At 36.6% G+C, this 24,992-nt stretch overlaps 1 protein-coding gene across 1 annotated transcript in view; it reads right to left on the bottom strand.

Moving 5' to 3' along the window:
• Positions 1–24,992, bottom strand: part of ANGPT1 (angiopoietin 1) — a 164,516-nt gene that overhangs the window by 34,786 nt on the left and 104,738 nt on the right. The window contains exons 5-7 of the mRNA XM_014965171.1: positions 24,010–24,137; positions 18,396–18,497; positions 2,276–2,442 (exon numbers count right to left, since the gene is read on the bottom strand). Coding sequence (XP_014820657.1) covers positions 2,276–2,442; positions 18,396–18,497; positions 24,010–24,137 — 397 coding nt within the window. The remainder of the gene's footprint in view (positions 1–2,275; positions 2,443–18,395; positions 18,498–24,009; positions 24,138–24,992) is intronic.

A 24,992-nucleotide genomic window follows, 5' to 3' on the forward strand; every position in this document is an offset into this window, starting at 1 on the left:
AGGAATTAATCTGAAACCCAGAGGGCCAACAGAGATGGGTAGAGCCTTTTTACCCCTTCATGTTTCCCTCTCTTTTTATTCCAGGATAATGTGAATGGAACTGACTCTGCATTCCCTAGAAAGAAGAATTTCACTTATACTCTAAGAAGGCCACACAGACAGCATGAGTAGAGCTCATTTAGTGGCAGGTGTCCCTGCCCATGGCAGGGAGGTTGGAATTAGATGATCTTTAAGGTCCCTTCCAAGTCTAACCATTCTACGATTCTATGGAGTAAGGCAGGAACCAAACTGCAGTCATTAGTCTCAAGTGAAATTCCTTCTGATTTTTGTGGAAAAATGATTTGAATGTGGATAGCAGAATTTATGCCTGTTACTCAACATTGTACTTATTGAGGCTTGTACACTCCTTCTGACTAATTTCTACACTTCTGAAATACATTTGTTTTCCTTGTTCAGCAAGAACAATTTTCATGGATCAGTTTTCACAATTGTTTCCATGTTCAGAATATATGGTTTATATCACCAAAAAGGTTTCCCTTTCATCTAATGAAAGTGGGTTTAGTTTCCTTTCCTAACTATTTCCTTGCTCATATAGACATCCTGGAGACCTAGACTGATTTGATGGTTTTCCAGGGCTACTCTGCTGTCCATCAACATATTAAACCTAATCTACTTAAGAAATCTCCGACTGCCTGTGTTATCAGCCAAGGCAGAGGAGCAAATCCTATGCCTTTTAAAGCCCTTTAAAGGTTCTTACTTTGAAGTAAAGTTTATTACAGATGACAAAGGATATATTAAAATTTGAATTAAGTTTAAATCTTGGGATAGGGCTTGTTCTTTGTCCTTCAGAGTTAGCGGCACACTACTATTCATGTCTGAATAGCTAAACTTTCTTCAAACTAACACAGAGATGCTCACAGCGTGTATTGGAAAAAGTCCTGCTCCATGGGCTCCCACAGCTGTGTTTAGGAATTGCCAGGGAAAGTGCTGCTTGGATTGTGCCAGGAGAATGGCAATCAATTGATTAGACATAGGACACTGTACATAATTTCTTAAGCCCGTGTCCTGGTCCTGGTTGGTAATTAGCACCTGAGGCAGTCTCAGGTCACAGTCCCCAGCAGAGTTCCCAGACTGTCAGAGGGACAACAGTGCAGCCCTTCCCCAAAACTCCAACACTTTTCTTCTACTCTGGGCTTCTTACATGGACTTATGACAGGCAGAAATTAAGTATTTCCAAGTTGCTCTACTATCTTACTAGAAATACAATCTAGCATTTTGAAACAAAAGAAGAAATTCTCTTGCTATTTTGCCATGAATGAATTCAGGTGAGTCCTGAAAAGAAACCCTCCCTCAACATAACCTTTAACGTAAGTTACATTCTCAACATCCTTCTGATTCCTCAACAATACATCTTGTCCCTATTCAGTACAGAATAAATGTTAGCAAAAAAGACACTGTTTTTGTTAGCTAATTCATACATCTTAATTCACCCTCTGAGTAATAGTCCTGGCATCTTCTCTGATCGTCAACATAATTTTTAGAGCAATGTGTAACTGCATCCTTTGACATTTTTCCTCACTTGGCAATATTTGTCCCTTCTTTTGCTTGCATTTTTGAACATCTGCTTTTGTTTTTTGATAAGTAGATTTACATTTCCTACCTTTCTATCTTAAAAAAATATGGGAGAAAAATATTATTGGAAAAAGTTTTAATTTCATGTCTATTTTGAACTCATTAATAAGTGGCATGCTGATGATGATGATGAATCAAGGCTATCCAGTACCTGACACTTTGTTTTGTGTTTTATCTCCTCACAATAGGATCCAGTATTCTGGTTTTCCTGTTGATTTACACTGAATTTTTAGTTTGGAAATATCAGATGTTTTAACAGCAATTTTGGTCTTTCCTTCCCATGTCATTGTTGCAGTATTATGCTTCTGAGGTTGACATCCTTCAAGTTGTACTGAAGAATCCATATCCTTTTTCTATTCAATCAGGTGTGAGTTCTAATGGTCTCAGATATGGTAAAAGTTATATAATTTATTAGCAGTTCTACCGGCCAGCACGATTAATAATCATCCTTTTTTCTCAGATATGTTAGTTTTACTCTAACATTCTACCACTGAGAAATCATATTTCTATTTTATTTTTACCCTCTTTATTCACTTTCAATGAAAATCAGTTTCATACTATCGTCCTTTCTCACATTTAACAAGCGAACAATGAACAATATTTATCACTCAGCAGAGTCAAAAGAATTTCAGTAGATTCTTACCTGTAATTCTGCTTTTCATTTCCTATGTGAAATCTGTCATACTGTGAATATGCCCGGTTTCCTTCCCAGTCCATTAATTCAATTCTTAGAGAATATTGCCTCTGACTTGTTATTGCAAAGATAAATTCATTTCCCAGCCAATGTTCACCTGATGGGCTACCAAAACCCTAGAAAAAAGTTGGCAAAATAACTAAATGTAATTATTGTAATGGTAGAATCTTTATACAATAATAAAACCATCATTATATTTTACCTATACATTCCAATTTCTGGTCATAGCTTTCTGTGCTCCAGTTTGACTATCACTAAAATAAGCCTACTAATATGTACCATGTAGAAAGTGCAGGTCAACCAATACTTGAAAGGGCAGTTGAGGTTATCAGTTGAAAATCACTTTCAAATTACAAGATATTAATAATGCTGTATTTACACATCCTTCAATGGGAATACTGGACATAGTCATATTCTAGAATACATTTCATACGGTGTTAATCCTAGTTATCACTAAGACAATTAAGTCAAAACAGAATTCTGCTATATGCCATAAAAGGTTAAAATGACTTTAGATTATACAATTCAAGTTAACTGTGGATGATAGCTCATGTTTTAATTTCTAAAGAAGAATGGACCATTCCTTTGCTGTTGAGTGTCTGCCACAGCTGAAGGAGGAGGCTTTTAGTTTAAAATCCTCTTCTATATATAAGACCTGCTGGACAGGACAGTGTCTGTGCGTGATACTCAGTTGTAACATTTATTTACTTCATTCTTGGTCCACTAAAGCTCACATTGGCTAAGATTTTGGCTGTTGCAAAGTTATTTTTTTCTCACCCTGCTGAGGTGAAATAAGATATCTATAAATGTTTTGATGCTTTTAGACCTTTAACTTAAGGAGTTAGGAGTACTCCTATGGACTATCCAAAGCACAGGAGAGGGTAATGTAACTTTATTTTCTAAGAATGAAAAATAAACAGCAGCAGAATATTTAAGATACCTAACTCTTTTCACATTTCATATATTCAGATGATCTTATTTCCAGTTAAGCAAACTATACAATTTTCAAACATTGATAAATAATAATAAAAGAAAAAGTATAACTAGTTTTCAAAATGTATTCCTAGACCTATGTTTTTGTGCATCTTCCAGGTTTTAAAGTTGTTTAAATTTTAGTGAATATTTTACTACATTAAATTTAAGGTTTTATTTAATGAGATTAATTTATTTTATAATATATTAATTTTTTTTCTTTAAAAACCATTAGTTCATACCTGAGAACTCTTACCCCCATTTTTTTCACTCTTTAAACAATACAAATTATTTTAAACTGTAATCTTGTGAAGAACTCTTTGAACATGACTGTACTTATATTTCTTAAACTAGGAAAAATGGGAACATGAATCTCCTTGTTTGCTTACAGAGATGTACTGGGAGTATTTTAGAAGACCCTTGTGAAAATTTTCTGTGAAATTAATTTCTTGTGAAATTAAATAAAAGATTGGATGATTTTCTTGCCTGTGGTAAAAATTATTTAAAATATTTTCCTTTGTCATTCATTATTGGAAGTTACTTTCCCTCTGCACTGCCATCATGGTATTTAACAGAAAACATTTGTTCTCAGATGATGAATTAAACCATCTGATGTGCCATTGATTGTGTCAATGTAATTCTCAAGATTAAGTTTGAAGATTTTCAGAAAGTACATGTTTCTAAAGGGGGGTAAAATTATGAGACTTCCTGGGGACTAGAAGTTAAGTAACGGGAAATGTGTCTTTCTCAGAGAAGACTCAAACAGAAATATGGGAGGATACCATTAGTTGGCTTTTCCTTTCCTTCAAATTATTTCATTTTATCCTCTTTCTCAAGTGGATGATTTCCTACATAAGTCCCTGTAAATACTGGTTGCAGCTAATATTGGTGTTATCTTGCTTTGACCACATCAGTCTTCCAGTGTGAGCTCCTGCTCCTCAAGCTTTCCCATGATGATGCTTCTGTATCTCTCATCTACTGCTTTGATAGTGTTCATATGCATATTTGGTTTCAAAGATACTTCCTAAAATACAAAAACTTGTTCCTCACCTCCATAAACCCTGTCTACAGCTGACATACCCTTCTGCATTTTTCACTGTTTCCTATCTGTTCCTTTGATCCTTCCATCTCCTTGTGTTGTCTCTCTGCCCTGTGACTATCACACATGGTCTCTCCTGTGTTTGCAGCTTTGGCAGTGTCCTACCAGAGCAGTCAATGGCTTGTCTCTGACATCCTCTTTCATCAGTGGTCATTGCCACTTGTCTCAGAGGAAGGGAAAATACACTCTACCTAACAGGCAGATTGCCTCCCTGAAATCCAGAAGGCAGAAGCTGGAGCACAGGTGTTTATATACCAGTCAAAATACATTTCTTTGCAGTCTATGTGGTTTCTTATTCACAGAAGATATATTCTTCTTCTTATCAGCTGTCTCACTTTAAAAGAAGATTTTCAGGAAATCCTTTCTCCCTTTTTCCCAGTGCTGGCAAGCTGAGGGGACTCCCCTTTGAACTGTGGCTCTATTGAATTATATTTGTCTTATCTTATTTAGATTACAGACTATTCAGGATGTAATACACGTGACTTTTTTAACATTATGTGTTCCCATATGTGTTCTATATAAACTCCAGACACCATATATAACTATTCTGAAATAATAATAATTTTTCTTCTTCACATTTACACTTTCTTCTCCCTTTTCACATGTGTTATTACACTAAGATGAAAATCTATCACTAAGTGGTTTGCTCTTCTGACCAGAGGAAATGAAGTTGTAGGAAAAGGGAACAAAAGCAATATAAAAAATTATGAGGAAAGCCACCACATTAGCTTCAAAAAACTGAATCCTATTATAAGGAGCTACAATAGTGAAACTCAGATCAGAAATGCCTAGACTAAGAATGATTCTTTTTTTTTTTTTTTTTTTTTTTTGGGCCAATTTTTAAAAATTTTTAAAGATTTTTTTTTTTTTTTTTTTTTTTTTTTAATATATATATGTATATATATATATATATTTCAGCTATTGCACCTCCTTCTCTAGTGAATTTTGCATTTAATACCAGTTTATTGGGATAGGTCACATGGGAAAAATCTTACAGTACTTTGTATACATCCTGATTTTCTGCTTTACCCACATGTGACAAAGCAGGTTACGCTAACTGGCTTCCCGGAAGACAATAAGTGAATTACTGTTATTTCAAACTATGCTTTTAGAACATGCATTAGCAGTGGCTAAGCACGCACAATCATTCCTTCAACCCTTTAAACATGACCACATCACCACATTACAAAGAAGGCTGAGAAAACGATACTTTTGATTACAAACCATTTAAGTCATAACCTGCCTAATCCTCTTCTTAAAACATCCTACCTAACCCACAACTTATTCTCCACGAAAGAGGCAGACAAATACTCCAACTGCAACACTTGGAAGTGGTACTCCAATTTAATGACAGGATTTCTTTTTAACCATAAAAAAGTTTAGGTCCCTAATTTACTTCATATTGTCAGAAAATGAAAACTGGATAATCTCCAAATTAAGTTTCCAAATCCTACTTAAATCTTACAACTTCGCCTTTGGCAAGCATGATATATCCATGAGATAAGACTAACATCCCTCCACCTTATTAGATAAATGCTAAACAGGAAAAGTCTAGAAAAGATTGAATGTGGGAAATAGAATTGCTTCAGCTTTGGGGGCAAGAATTTCTTTTTTTTTTTTTTTTTTTTTTTTTTTTTTTTTTTTTTTGTCAGGAGCAACTTCTTTTAAAATGAGCTCCTTACTCTTATGAAAAGGAAACCAAGGAAGTAAGTGGAATATAAAACGTAACTCTTAAGCAAGAAATGTTCCTAAGGAGAAATAGTGTATTTTATTAAATACCTAATATGGCTCAAAAAAGAAAGAAAGAAACAAACAGGCACTCAAAGCTTTCATAGATCTAAAACAGAGAGGAGCAGTACATTTCTGTTAAGCACAGAGTTGGGAACAATTTCTTCAAGTATAATTTTTTTATGCCAAACTCAACTGTTTCCAACCTGTATTTAGTCTGCAGTTTACTGCCTCTCCTTCAGACCTGAAGAAAGACTTGCACGCTTGCTGGTTTTTCTAGATGCTTTGGCTGACTTAATAACTACACAGCTTTCCTTGTTTATATCTTGCTCAGACTGTTGCTGCTACAAGAACACTACTACTTTGACAAGATATGTAAGCTTTTGCATGCAGAAGAGAATGACACACTACTAAACAAACAAAAAAAAAACCCTGAAAAACCCGATGTAAGTTTTTGTTTCCATTCTCAACAGTGAAGCTGGCAAAGAAGATGATTGTGCCAGGTTCTTTTGATTTACCTTCAACATCTCTAGTCTTCAAAGTACATTTCAGAATTTTATCTTACAAGAAATTTTTTTTTTTTTTTATTCAGTCAGAAAACTTCGGGAAACAAGCTTGTGCAATGGTTATGCCCACCTGTCCTTTATTTTTGTGCAATACCTCTTGAACACTTTTGAGGTTGGGATAGAAATCACACAAACTTGAATCAAAACAAGGTTTCAGGAGAACTGGTGCCTGGGATGAGTTGCTGCTGGGAGAAATGCTGAAGCAGAAGCTCAGCAGTTGCCTATTCCAATTGCCTATCAGCAGATGCAGAGCAACCAGCCAAGCTCAGACACTGAGCATGTACTGCTTTGGAGGGCCCTTAGACATCTGGCAGACATTTGAGGGATGTAAAAGGGGAACTCAAGCTATTGCCACAAAAAATCTTAGAAAAGAACAGGGATTCAGGAGATTATTAGTAATAAGAATGGGACTTCTATGCGAGACTCAGGAAAAAAAAATCACAGAAAAGCAGACCTCATTAATTTTTCAACTCAGTAATTGTTCAGTAATGAAAATTCAGTAATGACATCCAAACGTTTTAGTTGACAGAACATTTATGTTTATACTGTTTCTCAAATCTGTGGGATCCCAAGTGATAAGATGCCTTCAACCTTGTGTTAGATCATGGTTGTCATCTTCTATGAACAAAGAGTTTTGTTTTGAGAATGCTTTAGGGTACAGTGTTAAATCTTAGAAGATAACAATACGACTCACCTATTCCAGACCCATAGCTGTCATTAAATGCGTTTGTTTCCCAGTGCGTATGTACTCTGTCAACATACCCATGGTTTTTTGCATTCATATTGCTATAGCAAATACTTCCAGAATTATTTGTGTTAAAGTTCTGTACTTAAAACTCAAGGAAGTACACGAGGTGATCCAAGTGATCCTCAGCTATCTACTAGGAAAAGGAACATCTGTGTTTCATGAATGTGTTTGTAGATAACTACATTTCAAGTCCCTCTGAAACCCAGTGGGTCGTAAACAGTGTTCCAAAATCACATTCTAAATATCTAAGAGAAACAATTTTGTCATTAGCTTTCTATATTTCATTCATTATATGTTTCCAAGTAGAGGGATTAATTCTTTAAAATTTACATTTTATTCCAAAAATACTCATTTTGCTTTTCCCTTGAAATTTGCATAACATTTTGGGATGACTGACAAATCAGAGACTTGAAGTTCCCAAGAGTACTTAATGTAATAGGGAAAGGTAAGAAATTCCAAAAGTTTTCAGAGTTCTCCTACATTTTCCTTGTTAGCACTTTCTGGAAGCTGGGAGAATGTAGCAGGGAAATATACTTTTCTTAACTGTCCACTACTAGCCACAGACAGGACATAGAAATCTTTGCCCTGACCTACCATAGATTCTTTTAGTGTTTTATTTTATTGGTAACAAATGGAAAACATTTATATTTTTGCTGCTGAACATTGCATTAAGATCATATTTTGACAAAGTTTAATCTGAAATAAACAGTTAAAAAGACATAAAATATCGCAACCAATTAGTAAAATATGTTTTTATAGGGGAATAATCAGGTGACGTTTTGTATTACATTTAGAATACACTGTTCTTGTAGACATGATAACTCGTTTCCAGAGCAAAGAAATAACACAATATAGAACCTTACTGACAGTTTTAATCCCATTTATGTACTAGGATGAAGCAAAGGAGTTTTCTGATTCTTTATGCCTCTAATTATGTAGTAAATTGTGTAAATTCTGACATAGTGCCCAACTGCTATGTTAAAAAATAAATAAATAGTAATTTGTTGCTCTTTTGTATGCATTGAAGTACTTAGAACCAGGAATCATAGACAAAAGTACATGATTTTATAATATTTACTCTAGATGACATCCAGGTTCTACATCACCTCATTTCCAATTGCATGGTGATTAGCAGAGTCAAAACTATTAAAGCAGTCATGAGTACAAAGACATGGAATTCAATACTGGTTTTAAAAATGACCTTAAGAATTTACAAAGTTGACACTTATTCAAAAATAATAAGTAGGGTGCAAAAGAGTTTTATTAGCTTTGGCAAAATCTGTGGGGGTATTCTGCTTGAATCATATTACTTCAAGTTCATTAAACAATTATCTCTCTTACTTTATTTATTTTGTCTGATAATGCTCATAGGAAGCTTTGACTTTTTATAGACAAAACAAAATTGAAACCAGACACAGCCAATATATACTATGGGTTCATCTCCTGTCAGACAATTCACTGAATAAAGCAGATAATAATTCAGTGTTTTACAGCAGCAGTGTCTTCCCAGCAGCCATAAAGAATACTCAGCTCCTTTTGGCTAAGCTGAGAATGTGGAATGGATTTTGTTTCAGAAGATAATTTCAAAAAAGGCCAGTATACTTCTTCATTTCCATCACGTTGAATGATTCATTGCATTATTTGAAATAATGATGTGGTCTATAGCAATGACTTCAATTTAACATTTAACAAATGTGTTAAATAATGTTAACATAAAAAAGAATATGGGAAAATAATGCTAAATATTCAGAATTATTTCTATGAAATGCTAAAAAATCTCTGGGCAATAGCACCAAGCAACTCCATTTTCTACAGTGACCCGTATACAACAGCCAGTTGTATATCTTCCTCAGGCCTGGATTTCAATGTAACTTCCTTAATGTTTCACTAAAACCAGGAAAGTTATTTCCTATTGAGACAAATTATGTTGAGAGGCTTTCTCCCAAACCACCTTCACTTGGGGACAAGTGGAGACTGGGAATATACAGACACTAAGTGCCACTCCTAGGAAGTGCATCCCAGGGAGGTGGGCATGTTTTAAAGAAAAGAAAATGTGACTTTTGTATTCTAAGAAAGATGAATTAGGACCTTAAGAGAGATTCCTGTTCTGTTCTTTGCAAAGAAATAAATTGTATGATTTATGGCTAAAAATTAAAAATCTGAAAAAAAAAAGTACTTTTGTTTCACTTTAGGCAAAAAGAAAGAACTTTTGGAGGTAGGACTTAATTGTCTTTTCTTTTCAAAAGACACAGATTCATCCCAAATAGCAAAGATGCACATGACTATGAGAATAAATGCGACCAACAGTCAAACCATCTGTATGTGAGTTTGAGCAGGACTTGAATCTCAGCCCCATAATCCATCTAAATACCCCAAGCATCAGACTTATGGAATTTTCTTTTCTCTCTGGCTTGGACTCAGCTGCTACACTAAACGTCTGAAGTAGAACAGAAGATGACTAACACCAAAGTCAAAAAGTTAGAGTGCTAATTTGACATGAGGCCCAAACTGAAGGGCTGCTCCAGTGAGTCCCAAATGGAACAGATTAGGCAGGAGATGCTTCTCCCTTAACAGAAAGCTGTTCCGTGATGAGAGCACACAACTGTCATTTGGGAAGACCTCTGCTACAATTCTACTGAACATTCAAATTACTAGTTTAAAAAACAACCTCTCAAAATCTCACCTGGCTCTTTTAAAACAGCATTTCCATTTGGGGTTAGAAAGTTTCTTTAATAACATTAATCTTTCTCATGGTGCTCTCCTACAGGCTGTTAGCATAATTAAGCTGAATTATGATATCATTATATAAAATTTATTAACTTTTATGTGTAAGAATACCCTAGATGTTTATATTAACAACCTTTGGAAGACCATGAGTCTTATCAGTATATATAAATGATGTTAAATTTAGTCACTGGTGGCAAAGTAGGCACAAGTATATAGCCATGTGGCAACACAACAGTTAAAACTGATATTATCCAGGAATGTTTGCATAGGGAAGACTGTGCTGACTGTAATACATTTAAAACACAACTGCAGTCCAACACAAAACTGTGTATAATTTTACATCCAAAATATTCCCCAAAATAAGAAGATGCTTCCTTGTCTGGTAACATCCTCTCTGGTGCCCAATTTAGTGATCCAAAGCCCTCTGAAACAAATGTTTTCATTCTTGCTCCCTTAGATCACACTGTTGAAATGCACACTGTAGATTAAGCCTTGGTCAGGGCCAGAATAGCTTCATGAGTGTGTTTTCATGAAAGTGAATATGGTCTCTCAGCACTTTGATATCAAGTCTATCTCCACTGGACATGCTGGATTTAGACCTCAGGAGAAGCAGAGAACATGTTGGCTCTTTTTATAACACTGATGAAAGTGACAATTATCTGAGCAACAGTTGCAGTCAGAAGTGACTTTTTATTAAACTAGTGTGACATGTCATTCTTTATCACAGAAGAGTAGGTCTCCATGAAAGGCGTTACTCACACAGTATCTTAATACACATTCCAGTCACCAAAAATCACTTCCTTATATCCAAATTACTTGGTAAATGTTTGAAAGAAACAAATTACTTCCATGTCTTCTATCCCAGTCCCTTAAAGTAAATGATTTTTTTCAGGTGTAGGCAACTTGTAACTCATGATTTTGAACTGTACTATCACAAGAAATGTGTTTGTGACTATGTTACAAAATTATGCATGTCTGAAGTGTGCCTTTTTTAACCCGTTTTAGTCATAACTCACCCTCAAACTTATTCATGCAACATAATTCAATGCCCTCACCACTCCCATACTGTTTTGTTTGTTAACAGTTCAGAAGCAACATGCCTTCTGCCTTTTCCAAGGACATGCATTTCCTACTTCTTCCCTTTCTCACAGGTCCATCCTGTCCTCAAATACTTCATCTTTACAGGAAGCAAATGCTGATACTGCTGATATTGCAAGGCACTTTATAAAATTCTTCACACTACTGGGAAAGAAAGAACGTGAAGCTGTTTCTGCAGAAGGAATTATGGGATACATGTCCAGGTAGTTACCTAGCTAGATGGATGGATGTATGTAGTAGAGATAGTGTTTTGAAGGCTTTTCTCCTGCCACAAAATTTTCTATATTCCTTTCCTGTTCCCAGGTTATCTTCAGAATATCTCCCCATGCTCTTTGTACCAACAATTCTTTCCCTCAGAGCAGTTTCACTAAGCCACATGGGGAAGGAGAAGCTGTGAAGAGTGCTCTGAACAGCCCCCACTGCTCTACTACGCAGAGAAAAGCAAACCAGAATAACCTACTTGATAATAGTAAAACCTTCTCAGCTCTGAAAATCAGGCAGTCCTGTGCAAACTGTCATCTGAGAATGGCCATTGCCCCTAATTGCTTGGGCATTATTTGTGGAATTTTATTTGAGTCAGAACCAAAACTCTACTTAAAAAATACTGCTGAGGATCTTGTGTGACAATGCTGTATTCACACACAAGCCATGGCCCTGTTCAATGTGCTAGTACGGATATGGCCTAGTCAAAAAGGAGTAGGATTCCTGTCCACTGGATCACTCCTGTGTAAAACAGGGAAACACAAAAACTCTCATCGGAAGGAAGTCATAGGTGCTTATTAGAAAATCCAATTCGCTAATTATCAGGAGCAGCTGAAGGGGGGAACCTTCATAGCCAAGAATTTGTGGATAATAACAATGAAGATGACGATTTATGTCCATATGAGATAAACCAACAATCATATTTTTAAGGTTTACATACATTAAATGTAATAATTTTTTGCTTTGCTTATAATTTTTTGAGCTACTCTTTGTGATCAAAAAATAGATTACTCGAATATAGCTCAAGCCAAAATCAGTGGAGGAAACCTCTTACTGTCATAAAACCACAGGCCTGTTGGTAGCTAGGAATGTCTGGCTAGTATGTGTACATAAATTTTCCACATGATGATAAATGTTTACTTATTTTAAATTCCTGTCAAAATTACAAATAATTATCTCAAAAGCTGATGAGGTTTTGATTCCTGTGAACAACAGCAGCATCTTTCTAAATTTCCCTAAAAGAAGTTAGGTGAAGTTTGTTTCTACATCCTGTGAACTCAGGGGGCTGCATCACATGCTTGCAGTGGAATAGACTTTTCAGCTCCCAACAACTCTCTTTTCTTTAGTCTGAAGCAAAGAATTTAGCATGAATGAAGATCCAAAAAATGAGCTTTTGACAAACTCATTTAATGTGGAATAGTCACAGAAAGAGCAGTTACCATCTTCACAGCTGTTTGATACAATTTGAGTTCTCTTTTAAAGAATACAGGAATACAGCAAATGTATCAATAATATCAGACTACTGGGACTGCAAGAAGTGTAAAGACTTCGTGGCCATATCAATGCATAATGTAGTTTAAATACTTATAATCTGGAAAAGGATTTGAAATTAATGCAGAATATCTTGCTTTAACAAAACCAAGAATTTTGAAAGATCTTGTTCCTCTGATATAAGCATTCAAATTATGAGCTTTTTTTTTTTTTTTTTTTCTGACAGGAACATTCTCCTTAGCCAAGCCATATGGTTTATGCAATTTTTGTTTTTAAAAAAAAACATCTGAAGTTGTTTTCTACTAAAATAGCAGAACAAGAATCATGAAGCTTACACAAACAATTTAAAAATGCACCTTGTGCATTGCTTTTTACGCAGTCAGATCTCACTTGAAAAAGAAAGTGATGAACATAATAATCTAATGTGACTGAAAGGGGTTGGAGCTCTGTCTGTAGTTGTTTGATTCTTCAAGTATACGGGGAGAAAAAAGAACCTGTACAATCTTTATAAATGAACAAAACTGCATCAGGGAAATATCCATCATCAATTAATGTTCCAAAAGGGAACAGTACAACAGCTTGCGGTTTTGCCTCTTTGCTCAGGTCAAACATAATGTTAATTGTGGTGAGGATCTACTTTGAAAAAGAAAAGAAGTGCAAGTTAGTATTGCTACTGAAGCAATATGGAGCAAAAAAGCACCAGTATTTAGAGACAGGAAAGGTGGGCAGAAAGAATGACAACAAAACTGAAAACTGGAACTGAAACTTTCACAAGAGAAATTAAAATATGACTTAAAACAGATGGTGACCATAAAAGGAATTAGGAGACCACATTCTAAAACAGGAGCTGGACACTTTGCAAATAACAGTTAAATGTAAGTTACATCTGGAAGTTTTCACAATAAATTGAAAGACGGTTACTAAGAAATAAAATCTTTGTTGGATTGGTAGCTCTTTTTACAAATAATTCAGGTAGATCTAGACACTTAAATACACAACTTGCAACATGTAGGACTTGCAAGGACTGGTTAGGCGAAAACATGAGATGACCAGCAACCTGACTGTTACAAACTAGAGGGTCTTCCAGGAAATGGGTGGGACCTATGTCCGAACTAGAGCTATCAGAGTTAACAGGAGTGAGCTGTAGAAAGTATATCAAAAAGGGTAAAAAAATCATGCCTAGAGGAAATCAGAGACTTACAGTCTGAAGAGGTGTTCAACTGTCTTTTAGGTAAGCAGAAGACATGGATCACCAGACTTGTTATACTATTTATAATTAACTGAGGCTCAAGGGAAAGTCAGATTGTTCCAGATAATGTAATGTAAATGCCCACTAGAACTGCTTCCAGAAATACTTCCTGAGAAAATTCTAGTAACCATCTCTGTGGTCCAGCTCTTGGTGTGCAGCAGAATTTAAGCCATGGAAGAATATAAATTATGCTGCTTTGGCATTGTATCATATTGGCACCATGGAGCTAGCCATCAATTTGACCTGACAGCTTTAAGGGGAGACGAAAAAGAAGAAACCCCAGCAGAAATGGAAGTGGTTTTGTAGATGTGATTTTCAGGCACACACAAATACTAGTGATGACTTCTGAGATAAGTTGGCAGCAAACTTTTTTTAAGCACTGAACTGGTGTTGGACGCTTAGATGTTAATCAGGAACATGGGATTAAGGGGGTGTGGAATTTACAACTTCATTCTTGCCTGAAAGAACCAAAAGAAAATCCAGCTGCTGGTCAGAAAGATAGGAGGTGGTTGCCATAATGCTTAGAAATTCGAGCTCTGAGTCTTACATGCACAAGTGATCCTAATCAGGCCCATGACATTATGAATGATTAAAACATTGATAGATATATTTCATCAGAGAAAGGAATATAATTACACTGTAGCAATAAAGGCATGCAATACAATTAAATACTGACATGAAGAGAGAAAAAACAAAACAAAACAAAACAAAAAACTGGCTAAGAAAAGGAATGATGTGGGCTGGCCAAGGCACATAACTTTAAATACCTATTGAGAGTCTTTCTCCGATGACAGAAAGCAAGAAACAATTTTAAAGGTCTGAGGAAGCCCCCAAAGACTTGAGCCCCATGAAACCCCCCTAGGAAACTGATAGTGAATCTTGGGCTATTGAGTGTGGAATGACTTCTGTGAAATTCAAGGGAATTATTAAACTAGACATGCTAAAAGGCTAGAGAATAGGGAATCCAATACTCCATCACCTAATTTGGCAAAAATGGAGACAGTGACTGGGAAAGGTGAATTCATCCAAGAACTGAAAAGCTGGAATTTGAGCAAGAAATCTTGATTGCCAAGTTAGCACATGAGCTAATAATTTCCTTGGATTTCATTATTGCTAATGACTGTCTAATAAATGCCAGAAACTGTGGGGTTGTGGAAACCTCCTTCTAAAAGGGGGTCAGGTTTGCAGATGGTAAGCAATAGTTTTTTAAATTATATTCTCCTTCTAGACATCAAAAATCTAACAGTGTTTTATGTTCCCTCCTCAGGCAAGGAAATGTGAAAAATGTGAAACCTGCTTCAGGGTGATCTTAGCTGTTGTTGTTAAACAAATTATTTGTTCACTTCAGATTTTTCTGATAAGCAACAGATACTATAATGGATAATCCATCACAAAATGTGAGAGAACAGATGTAGTAGATACTGATAAGAAAAGGATGGGAGGATGGACTCACAAGGTTTCCTTTGAATTTCTTTAAATTAGCACTGAATGTACAAAATTGACATGACCCAAGAGATTTCATAGTCAGAAATGAGTTCTTAGAAGCAAAGGCACAAATTACACTGCATGGCATAAGGCTGATAACTAAACTGAACGATACTGGCAAGCACATATGCCACTAAGGAAGAAGAGGGCATAACCAATCTTCCATAACAATAAATCTGTGTAAAAGGGTTTGTATTCAAACTTTATTTTCCAGAGTGGAGATTGGACACCCATGGAAATGGAGCCAAAAGAACAAGCAGAAAATGTTAGGACCACTATTATTGTAGTATCACTGACTTGGTGGCAATTTATGTGTGGATGGAGCTCTATATTCCCTACTTTCAAAAGATTTATGGCTACTTTATCTCTCTCTCAACCTGTTTCCTGTGTTGGTGTCTGGAAAATATATAGAACAGGAATCGAATTACTTCCATGTAAGCTGAAGACATCAACCTGAAACTGATTCAAAGACAATGATTGCTTCAAATTTTGCCAGCAGGGTGAGTTGGTGCCAGGAGACTGCTGTAAGCCAGCAATGTTGTCACACCTTCACAGAGAATACTCCACGTGTACCCTTTTCAAGCTACCTGCTGTAAGGATCTCAGCTTAGAGTCAGAGAAAATATACAAAGGCCTTATAAAACTGGAACAGCCAATAATTTGTGAGGGCACTAGCAGTATCGCAGGTTGGTGGCCTGAGCCCCTGCCCAGCTCAGCAGCTGGCAGTCACAACTTGCTTGAAACTGAGTAACTTCAATAGTTTTCCAAATTCTTTTCTAATAAGAACTAAATGAACTGAAACTAAAATAAGCCCCAGGGACTTATTATTCTTATTGTTGTATTATTATGATATTGTTTGTTTCTGTTAGATTTGGGGCCTTAGAGATATAAACACAAGAATGTTTTAGCAGATCTGGAAAGCTGTCTCTGAACTATGGGCTGGGAGAATACATATTAAGATCAACCACTCCAAGTAAGACCAAGTACCATTGTGTCCCCCACCACACTACCTGGTTTCCATTGGAAGAAACACCAACCAGATGTGTCAGGAAGGAAAGGGAATGCAGTGCAATAGACACTGCACACTCACACTGAACAATGAGGGAATTAAGTTAGTGGTGTCCTTGCCTTGAAGCTCAGACACTGTTATGTATTCCAGTAATCCACACAGCATCCATCAACCTCCATCATCTAACATTTGGTGATATAAGATAGTCACAGAAGGGGGACTAAGCTAGATACTTTGGTGAAATGGTTCACAGAAGCAGAGACAAGACTAAATCCCATTTTGTCTTATGACTTATAGGATAACTAAAAGTCCAAACCTTTTTATTTGGCAGAAGTAAACTATCTCTTAGAAACTATGGCATTCCAAAAGAGAAATAAAATTAATTCAGACTGCTTGAACTAGACAAAACCAACATAATCTAATCCTTAACAGGCTCACATCATTATAAAGAAAAAATTGAGGAAAATGTTTGACTAAGTGAAGGGATATATATGAAAAAAGGCCACATGGGAAAACTTTAAAAAGAAGAGTTATTCTTATTAAATAGTCTAAGAAAAAGCGCAGGAGAGAAAAACAATAATCTCAGTAATTCACACGATATGTATAAATTAAAACAGCCTGTATGTGAAGAACGAGTAAGTTTGCATATACAAATTGTAATTTCCTCATAAGTAGAACTAGTAGAATCTTCAACTTTTCATTTCCACAAAATAAATTGATGTTTTACATTTTATTTTATATATATGAACCAAAACAGAGCAACAGACTTTTCAAGTTTCCTGCTAAATTAAAACTTTATGAATTCTAAAAATGTTTCCAATTTTGAAAATCCATTCCAAATTATCTATTTGTCATTTTAATATTATATTTATTTCACATATATTATGAACAGATTACATGCTCTGGTTATCCATAGCAGCAGAGGCCTGACCCAAATGGTCAGTTTTTACGTCTTTGATATATATTTTCAAGTAATATAAAATATTGAAAAGAAAGCATCCATAAAATCCAAAATTACATTTTGGTTCAACAATCTGATACTACACTTATTTCTGAAATGGTAAATTCTGTATCAGAACTTTTTCCAATAGAAATTTTTACTGAACTGAACTTGCTTTTATTTTTAGACATTTTAAATGCTCTCTTCATTTAGTACTTTTTGAAAACTGTTGGATAAAAAGTTTTTCGTCTTCCAGGTTAACAACACAGTTCTGAAAACTTTACTGGGAATGCCACTGAAATCCAAGCCAGTCCTGAGGGACTAAGAGAAAGGAGCTTCATCAGAAAGTTTGATCAGGGAGTGAATTAAAAGAATTAGAAGTTATTTAGATTGGAGTAAAATTTTTTTGAGTTGGCAAAGGGAAAGTAGCCTGCTGAAATCATGTCATCTGTAATTTAGCAAGTTATTTATTTTCTTTTGATCCTATTCGAAGTATCAGCATTTCCAGTACATTGGCTTGATTGGCAGAGGTGTTGTATGGCTTGGGATAAACCCCATTAAAACTTTTCATTCCTGTCTGAGGTGCTCCAAGTTCTGAAGGAGTTCCCCTCAGCTGAAAACATCCATACACTAGGAACATTACCACATACCTACTACCCCTTAACATCACAGCAAGTCAAAACTTCGGAGGGGCAGGCACTAACATTCTTTAGTGCACATACTTGGGCCTGACCTCATTTTAATCTCAGTAACTGATCTGAAACTCTAAGTCATGGGAAATAATGCTCAACTAATTGAGTAAAAGGAATATTACGACTTTTGAAAGTAACAGGCATGATAAAAGTTAGTTCATAAAAGACTGCAGGACAACACCACATCACTATGGGCAGAACTATCTGCTTAAAATAATAAGAAATACTATTTGAAATCTAACACTTCTATGAACTGTATAGCTATTCCACACTTTTCACCTTACCATTTTGTATTCTTTCCAGCTTTTTTGGAAATCCAGACTCCCATCTTCTCGGTGCTGTATAACCGTCCATCCTCCTCCAGCAATTTCCATATTGCAAAAGACCTAATAAAGAACCCAAAAAATCAATAAACCAAACTTGCATTGGAATTCTGTCATCTTAGGGGGGAAAAAACGTTTGTGAATAAAGGAACTAAGGAAGCCTGTTTTCCTATGGATTCATGCTCTGTGCCCTCAATGGTATCCTCAATTGCTTGATTATAACCAGACTCTCCTTATGTTCAGCATAATTCTTCCAGTAATGTCTCCTGTTCTTTCAGCATATTACCCAAGAACATCTGCCCGTGATCCCCCCTCTGCATCCTCAGTTTTCCTCCTCACGTTCCCTCCATGCTTCTTTTCTATTTTTCCTGCAGTGCCCCTAAAATTACTCCCTTCCTCTTAGTAAATGAGTATTTTTTTTCAGTGACAATAATGATTTCTATAGCTTTTAGCAGAAAGTCATTCTGTCTAAGAAAGAATCTTCAGGAATTCTTACATAAAATAACGATTAAAGCAGTCCAAAATGTAGCACACAGGAGATTATTCTATTTTGCTATGTATTGTAATGTTACCTACAGTGTGCCAGGCAATGTCCCAAAATAGAAACAGCTGGTCTCAGTCTAAGCTGCCCTACAGCTGAGAGAGGACATAGATGGGAGCACGCTTGAGAACAGAGGTCTGTGGGACAAGCTCAGAAGTCAAGACCTATACCGAACACGTAAGATTATACCCTGCCATCATTACAGTAATAAAATTCTAACAATTTGAAACAATTTGACAGTTTTGCTGAAGATCGGTAGAATATTGCGCCAACTGAAATCTGTTAACAATCTTAAATAATCCATATAATAATCAAAATGGATATTTAATTTTCATTCGTTTTCACTCTTCTTACAGTATTCTTTCAAAAATACAGAAGATAATTTATGAAAAAATGCAAATACTGGTTATCCATTCACTTTTCTTGGTACGTAGCAAGGGATACTATTCAATTTTGTTACTATTTTTGTATGACAGTTGATTTTAAGATCTGACTAATTTTCTCAGTGCGACTCACTCAAGCAAATTTTCCTGATTTTCATCCCTGTGTACTCATCTCTGCCATATTGGCACTACAACTATACTAAATTTCATTTCTCTGTGCTTTTGAATAGTTATATCCCTCTTTTTAAGTAAGATGTCAATATGTAAGAGGGTTGAAAAGGTGTCACCCATCAGCTTAGCTTTTGGCATTCACGTCATCAAGAGTCAATCCATTCGGCACTGGTCGGTAATTTAAGGCTATAAGTCGCTTTGCCAAATTGAATGTTACTATCCAAGTAGGTTAAATAAAAATTCATCCCTCGGTTGACTAGAGAACCATATTCCGCCCTCAGGCGGATTCCAAGTCTTTCCTACTCATAAGCATTGTCATAGTAATCCTGTGCAAGTGCTTTTGTTTTAATTTGCTCCAGGCGTGCCGAGTGAAGTCGCTGTGTAGGTACAGGAAGGAAACAGAGTACCGAACACTGCAAACATGTGAACTCGATTTAGGGTAACCACAAGAAAACCCACAATTTGCTACACAAACATTTTGGCCCTATTCCTCCTTTAGGGAAGACACTGTGAGTCAAAACATTTATCTACAGGATTTAATTTCTTTAGTCCGATTTACAGCGAGAATTTCTAAATGATGGATTTACTTCCCTTATAAGTCATTTCATGCTCCCATGAATCCACTGCCAATTTTTAAAGCATTAAATCCTCAACTGTATTAAGACTACGCATTTTAAAGACATGCACAAAGGATGGGGTTTTCATACTAAAACACAATAAAATACCTATAAAAAGACTTTGATGTTTTCTGAATAATATAATAAATTAAAAGAGAAAACTGCACAGTGAAAAAAAGATTTACAGCAGCGCATTATTCACTAGCCATCTTTGTGTGGTCTGGCACTTTCCACGGTGGCAGACACAAACACCTGCTGTATTAACAGGAGTGCCAAGCTGATTATAGATGTTCATTGTGCACAGCTTTAGCCAACAAATGTCCTGGACTGGCTTCTGTCCCAGACAAGGTCAAGGCACTCAGCCATTAAACACCTTTAAACATGTTCTGATGTTTAACCCTCTCCCAGAAAAGAAAAGGGACTTTGAATTTGTATGCATCTTTAGATTCTGAGTTTTTTGACAGTAAATATGAACTGGCAATGCATGCTTGCAGCCCAGAAGGTCAACTGTATCCTGGGCTGCATCAAAAGAAGTCTGGCCAGCAGGTCGAAGGAGGTGATTCTCCCCCTCTGCTCTGCTCTGGTGAGACCCTGCCTGGAGTACTGCGTCCAGTTCTGGAGCCCCCAACACATAAAGGACATGGACCTGTTGGAATGGGTCCAGAGGAGGGCCATGAAGACGATCAGAGGGGTGGAGCACGTCTCCTATGTGGAAAGGCTGAGAAAGTTGAGATTGTTCCACCTGGAGAAGAAAAAGCTGTGGGGAAACCTTACAGTGGTCTTCCAGTATCTGAAGGGGGCCTACAGGAAAGCTGGAGAAGGACTTTTTACAAGGGCATGTAGTGATGTGATAAGTGGCAATGCCATTTGAGACCCAGAGAATGTTTATCTGCTACGCAGAAACCAAGCCTGAAGGTAATCATGTGGGGACAACAGCTTCTACAAACATATGAAGCTAGCATATGTTTAATAGGTTAAAATTCTGGCAGATATGCTCAGAGAGACTATTGACACCAACCTGGTGGGAAGTCCACAGGCAGAATGTAAAGTAGAAGGAGTGAAGGCTGCATTCATGGCAATGGTGGCAACTGCTTTTGCCAAGCCATAAAGACCCAAATATATAGACTCCACTAACAATTAATAACATCATAGTTTCACTGCGGTGCAGCCAGAAGTTGGTAGAAGTCATGCTTGTGAGGGCATTAAAAGACACAGTAAACGAGACCAATATGTTGATCCAAGGGGAGATATGGAGGTTCTGTGAGTGCTCAGGCCAGTCCCCCTGCCCTACTTCAGCTCCTGAAGTACGTATGGTTCCTTCAGCTCCAAAAATGGAGACAATCTCACTCCTCTGCTCATCAGTAGCCCCTGCTTCCTCTGTAGCTGATCCCACCTCTGTAGGAGACTGAGAGGACTCTTCTTGACTTTGGTCTCACTATGGCTTAGGGACAATCATTTGTCAACACCATCAGGCATTGCATAAACACACATCAGTGTAAGACAATTAATTATCTTAATACTTCAAGTCTATCTTTTTCTCTTCCCATCTTAAAAATATGGAATATTATTAAGATATTTTTAAACAGAAATGGATCACTAACTTTTGATGCAGGGTTGGAAGACTAATGAACTAAACTACTGAACTGTCGAAGCTAGGAACATGAAAGAAAAATTGCAATCTAAATTTGTAAGCATATAAAAATGAGGCATATAAATGGAGCTGTAAGCATGGAGGATACTTTTCTATGAATATATGAAGGTAAAATGAACAAAAAACCCAGAACTGACAGTAACTTAGTATATATGACACAGGAATATTTTCTACTGAATGTCAGGATTCTAGTAAGTATTCCTTAGAAAATATAAAATAAAATTAAGGTACATTTTTGTGACCTGAAGTATAAAATGACTACAAATGAGACAGTTGCCAGTGGCTACAACTATTACAGAAAGTAACAATATATTAGGCCTCTTAAAGCATGTCAGAGTCTTGCATTGCATTGTGGTAATCCAGATAACTAAGCTGGCTTTGAACGAGCATGTATGTCTCCATGGAGTACCTATCAGGATATTACTTTGGGTCCCAGAGCAATCTAACTGTGTCAACATGGTGCTACCTCTGGGCTAATTAGTCCTGGCATAGCCCTGCACTGATGTGATTTTGAAGCTATCTCAGCTGGAACCAGTTCAGCTATCTCTGCACCGCGCTACCTCGCAGACTGTTAATACGACCTTAATGTCTGAAAAAACATCTGTTAAAGCAATCACACTCCTCTCGTGCCTGGGATCAGCTCTTGCTGTGTTATCGCTAGGACAAGACAGGAACAGGTGGTAGCAGAAATGCCTTCAACACTTTCCCTCTGTCCCCTGTTTTCCCCTGCCAATTTTCTTGCTAAGGCAGGAAGCCTCTGGGAAAAAATAATACAATGATATCAGCTGAGTTGTGCTGCCTGTATTGAGAGATCCCAGTGTCTGCAAAGAGCGATATAGTGGAAACAGAGGGTGGCGTCCATAGTGTCACTGTCCTCGTATTACCAGAGAGGTGGGTTTCAGGTAAATATATCAGAAGCATCAATACCATGGTGCTTTCTGCTAACCATTGTTTTTCACTGCAACCCAGCCTCTAGGGATGGTTTATGAACTGTAGTAAGTCTAAGACAAGCCATGCAATTTGGACGTTGATGTTACATTCTCTTTTGAGTTGAACAGCTTCTACAGAACTGCTTTTATTGTTCTGGTCCTGTTCAGTAATGCATAAAGGTGTCTATGTATTTTATGTCATGTCAATTATTTTTCCATGCACATTCACCAGAGTTATGTTGATCTTTGCCCATAGCACTCTCCCACCCCAAATCTGCTAATGGTTTAATGAACCTTAAGTCCTTAGTAAGCTATAACATCTTGTCATCTACAGGCCTCCAAAGACCTCTAATAAAACAGTATTCAGTTTAGAAATAAATTTTACATATCTTAATATCATTATGAAATGCCTATGGACAATAACATCGGTAATATTTGTTATTGCCTTTTTCTGTTGGTTTTTTTTTTTTGTCACCATTTTACTGCAGTAAGAATAAATTCTCCAGACACATGTGGTTCCCTCCCTCTTCTTTTCCCACTTTCTGGACATCACTGTATTTTTCATGCCCAGGTAAGCTCTTAGCCTTGTTGGGGGCTGCTCCCAATAGCGCTCTGTCAGAGACAGTCAGCATTCCTTCATGTATTAGTTAGGTTTAGATTATCATCTCATGTTCCTAGCTTCAACTGATTTAGGTACCTTAGCATCAAAAGCCTTCAAAAAATCAGTCTCCTCCAGGCTGAAGTTTCATTTTCATCAAAAGAAAATCACAAAGGTATTTTTTTTAGAAGAATGGGACTATACATGCTTTCAAACAGTGCAAATATTCAGCATATAGTGTTTTTTACAGCCAAACCCACTCTTCCTTGCTCCCTACAAAAAACCAAAAAAGCAGGATTTTTGTGAATCTTTATCTTTAAGAACTACTCATTCTGCCATTTCTTTTCCTGTGCTACTAGATAACCCTCCCATTAGCTTCCTTATTATAACACTTTACTCTTCTAAACTTCATTGCAGATTTATTTTCAGGCATAGTCTTATTCAACTGAACTTGCCAAGTGGGAGGAAGTGAGACAACTATTGAATGTATGTTGGAACTTAGGAAGGATTCTCTGTCAGTGAGAAAGAGGAATGTCTGGAATAATACAGTTTATCATTTTCTTCACTGCATTTTTTTCAAGACTGAATGCAGCCCAGGTTATTTATACCAGTACAACATTTTGCAGAATGAGAACTTCAATAAAAGCTACAAATGTTAAGAAAATAAAACAAATATTTACTTTACCTTTTTAGGATCTGACACATTGTTAATAAAAATAGTGTAGACTCCACTTTTGTTAAAACCAGACTGGTATACATCTGCACAGTCTCTGAAAGGCTTTTCTTCTTCCTTTTTTGCATTCTTTAGTAAAACTGCAAAACAAAAAACCATGATAATATAAGTTACAACAGCAACCTTAGAGCATTTCTGTATCAAGGAAGTCCACTTTTGCACATTGTGTTCCTTTGAAATGTACACTATAATAACAGTGCTATGGTCCTTACACAGTTAGGGCATTTGGTAAATTCTATTAAAGAAAGTATGAAACGTGACAGACGGCAGAGTAAGCCCCAGCAGAAGTAAGTCATGATGCAAATAGCTTAACAGTACATCCTGTCTATCAAGAGGTGAACGCAGCACATTCCTTCTCACTGTAAAGGTCTGTGCAGCTGCAGGTGTTGCCCCTGACTCAAGCTGTACCTGGGAGGTTGCCAAAGAATGCTCCAGAGATGGCACATGGAGGCTGACAAGCTTGCTGTGCTGTCATCTGGGACAGATGCTCACCTAAGACAGCACCACAGAACCCCAGAAGGAAAGAGCTTGGGCCCATCCTCCATGAGGTACTGCCTTTTGAGCAGCCTACAGGCTTAGTGCAAGGGAGATGTTCACTTAAGTTTATTATTTTAGTAAAGAATTATCTCACAATTTTCATATCTATGTACATAAAGTTGCTAGACACAATTAATGGAAAAAAGAAGAAAAATCAATGCTACTGAAGTCAGTTGTTTAGAGTCATGATTTATTGAATTTATTTTTGCCTCACAGCATGAAAACAATTAATGTTAGAACACCAGTGCAGATCTTAATCCTGTATATTGCAGACAGACCTCATATATGAGTCTAGGCTGAGAAATCAGGAGGGCAAGATGTTTGAGGATCCCGGTCTTGAACAACCAGGAGATTCCCTGTAGAAGGAGCAACATCTGAGAGTGTTCCTTCACTTTCAC

The sequence above is a fragment of the Calidris pugnax genome, unplaced genomic scaffold, assembly GCF_001431845.1.
Source record: "Calidris pugnax isolate Ruff unplaced genomic scaffold, ASM143184v1 scaffold41, whole genome shotgun sequence".
Lineage (NCBI taxonomy): Eukaryota > Metazoa > Chordata > Aves > Charadriiformes > Scolopacidae > Calidris > Calidris pugnax.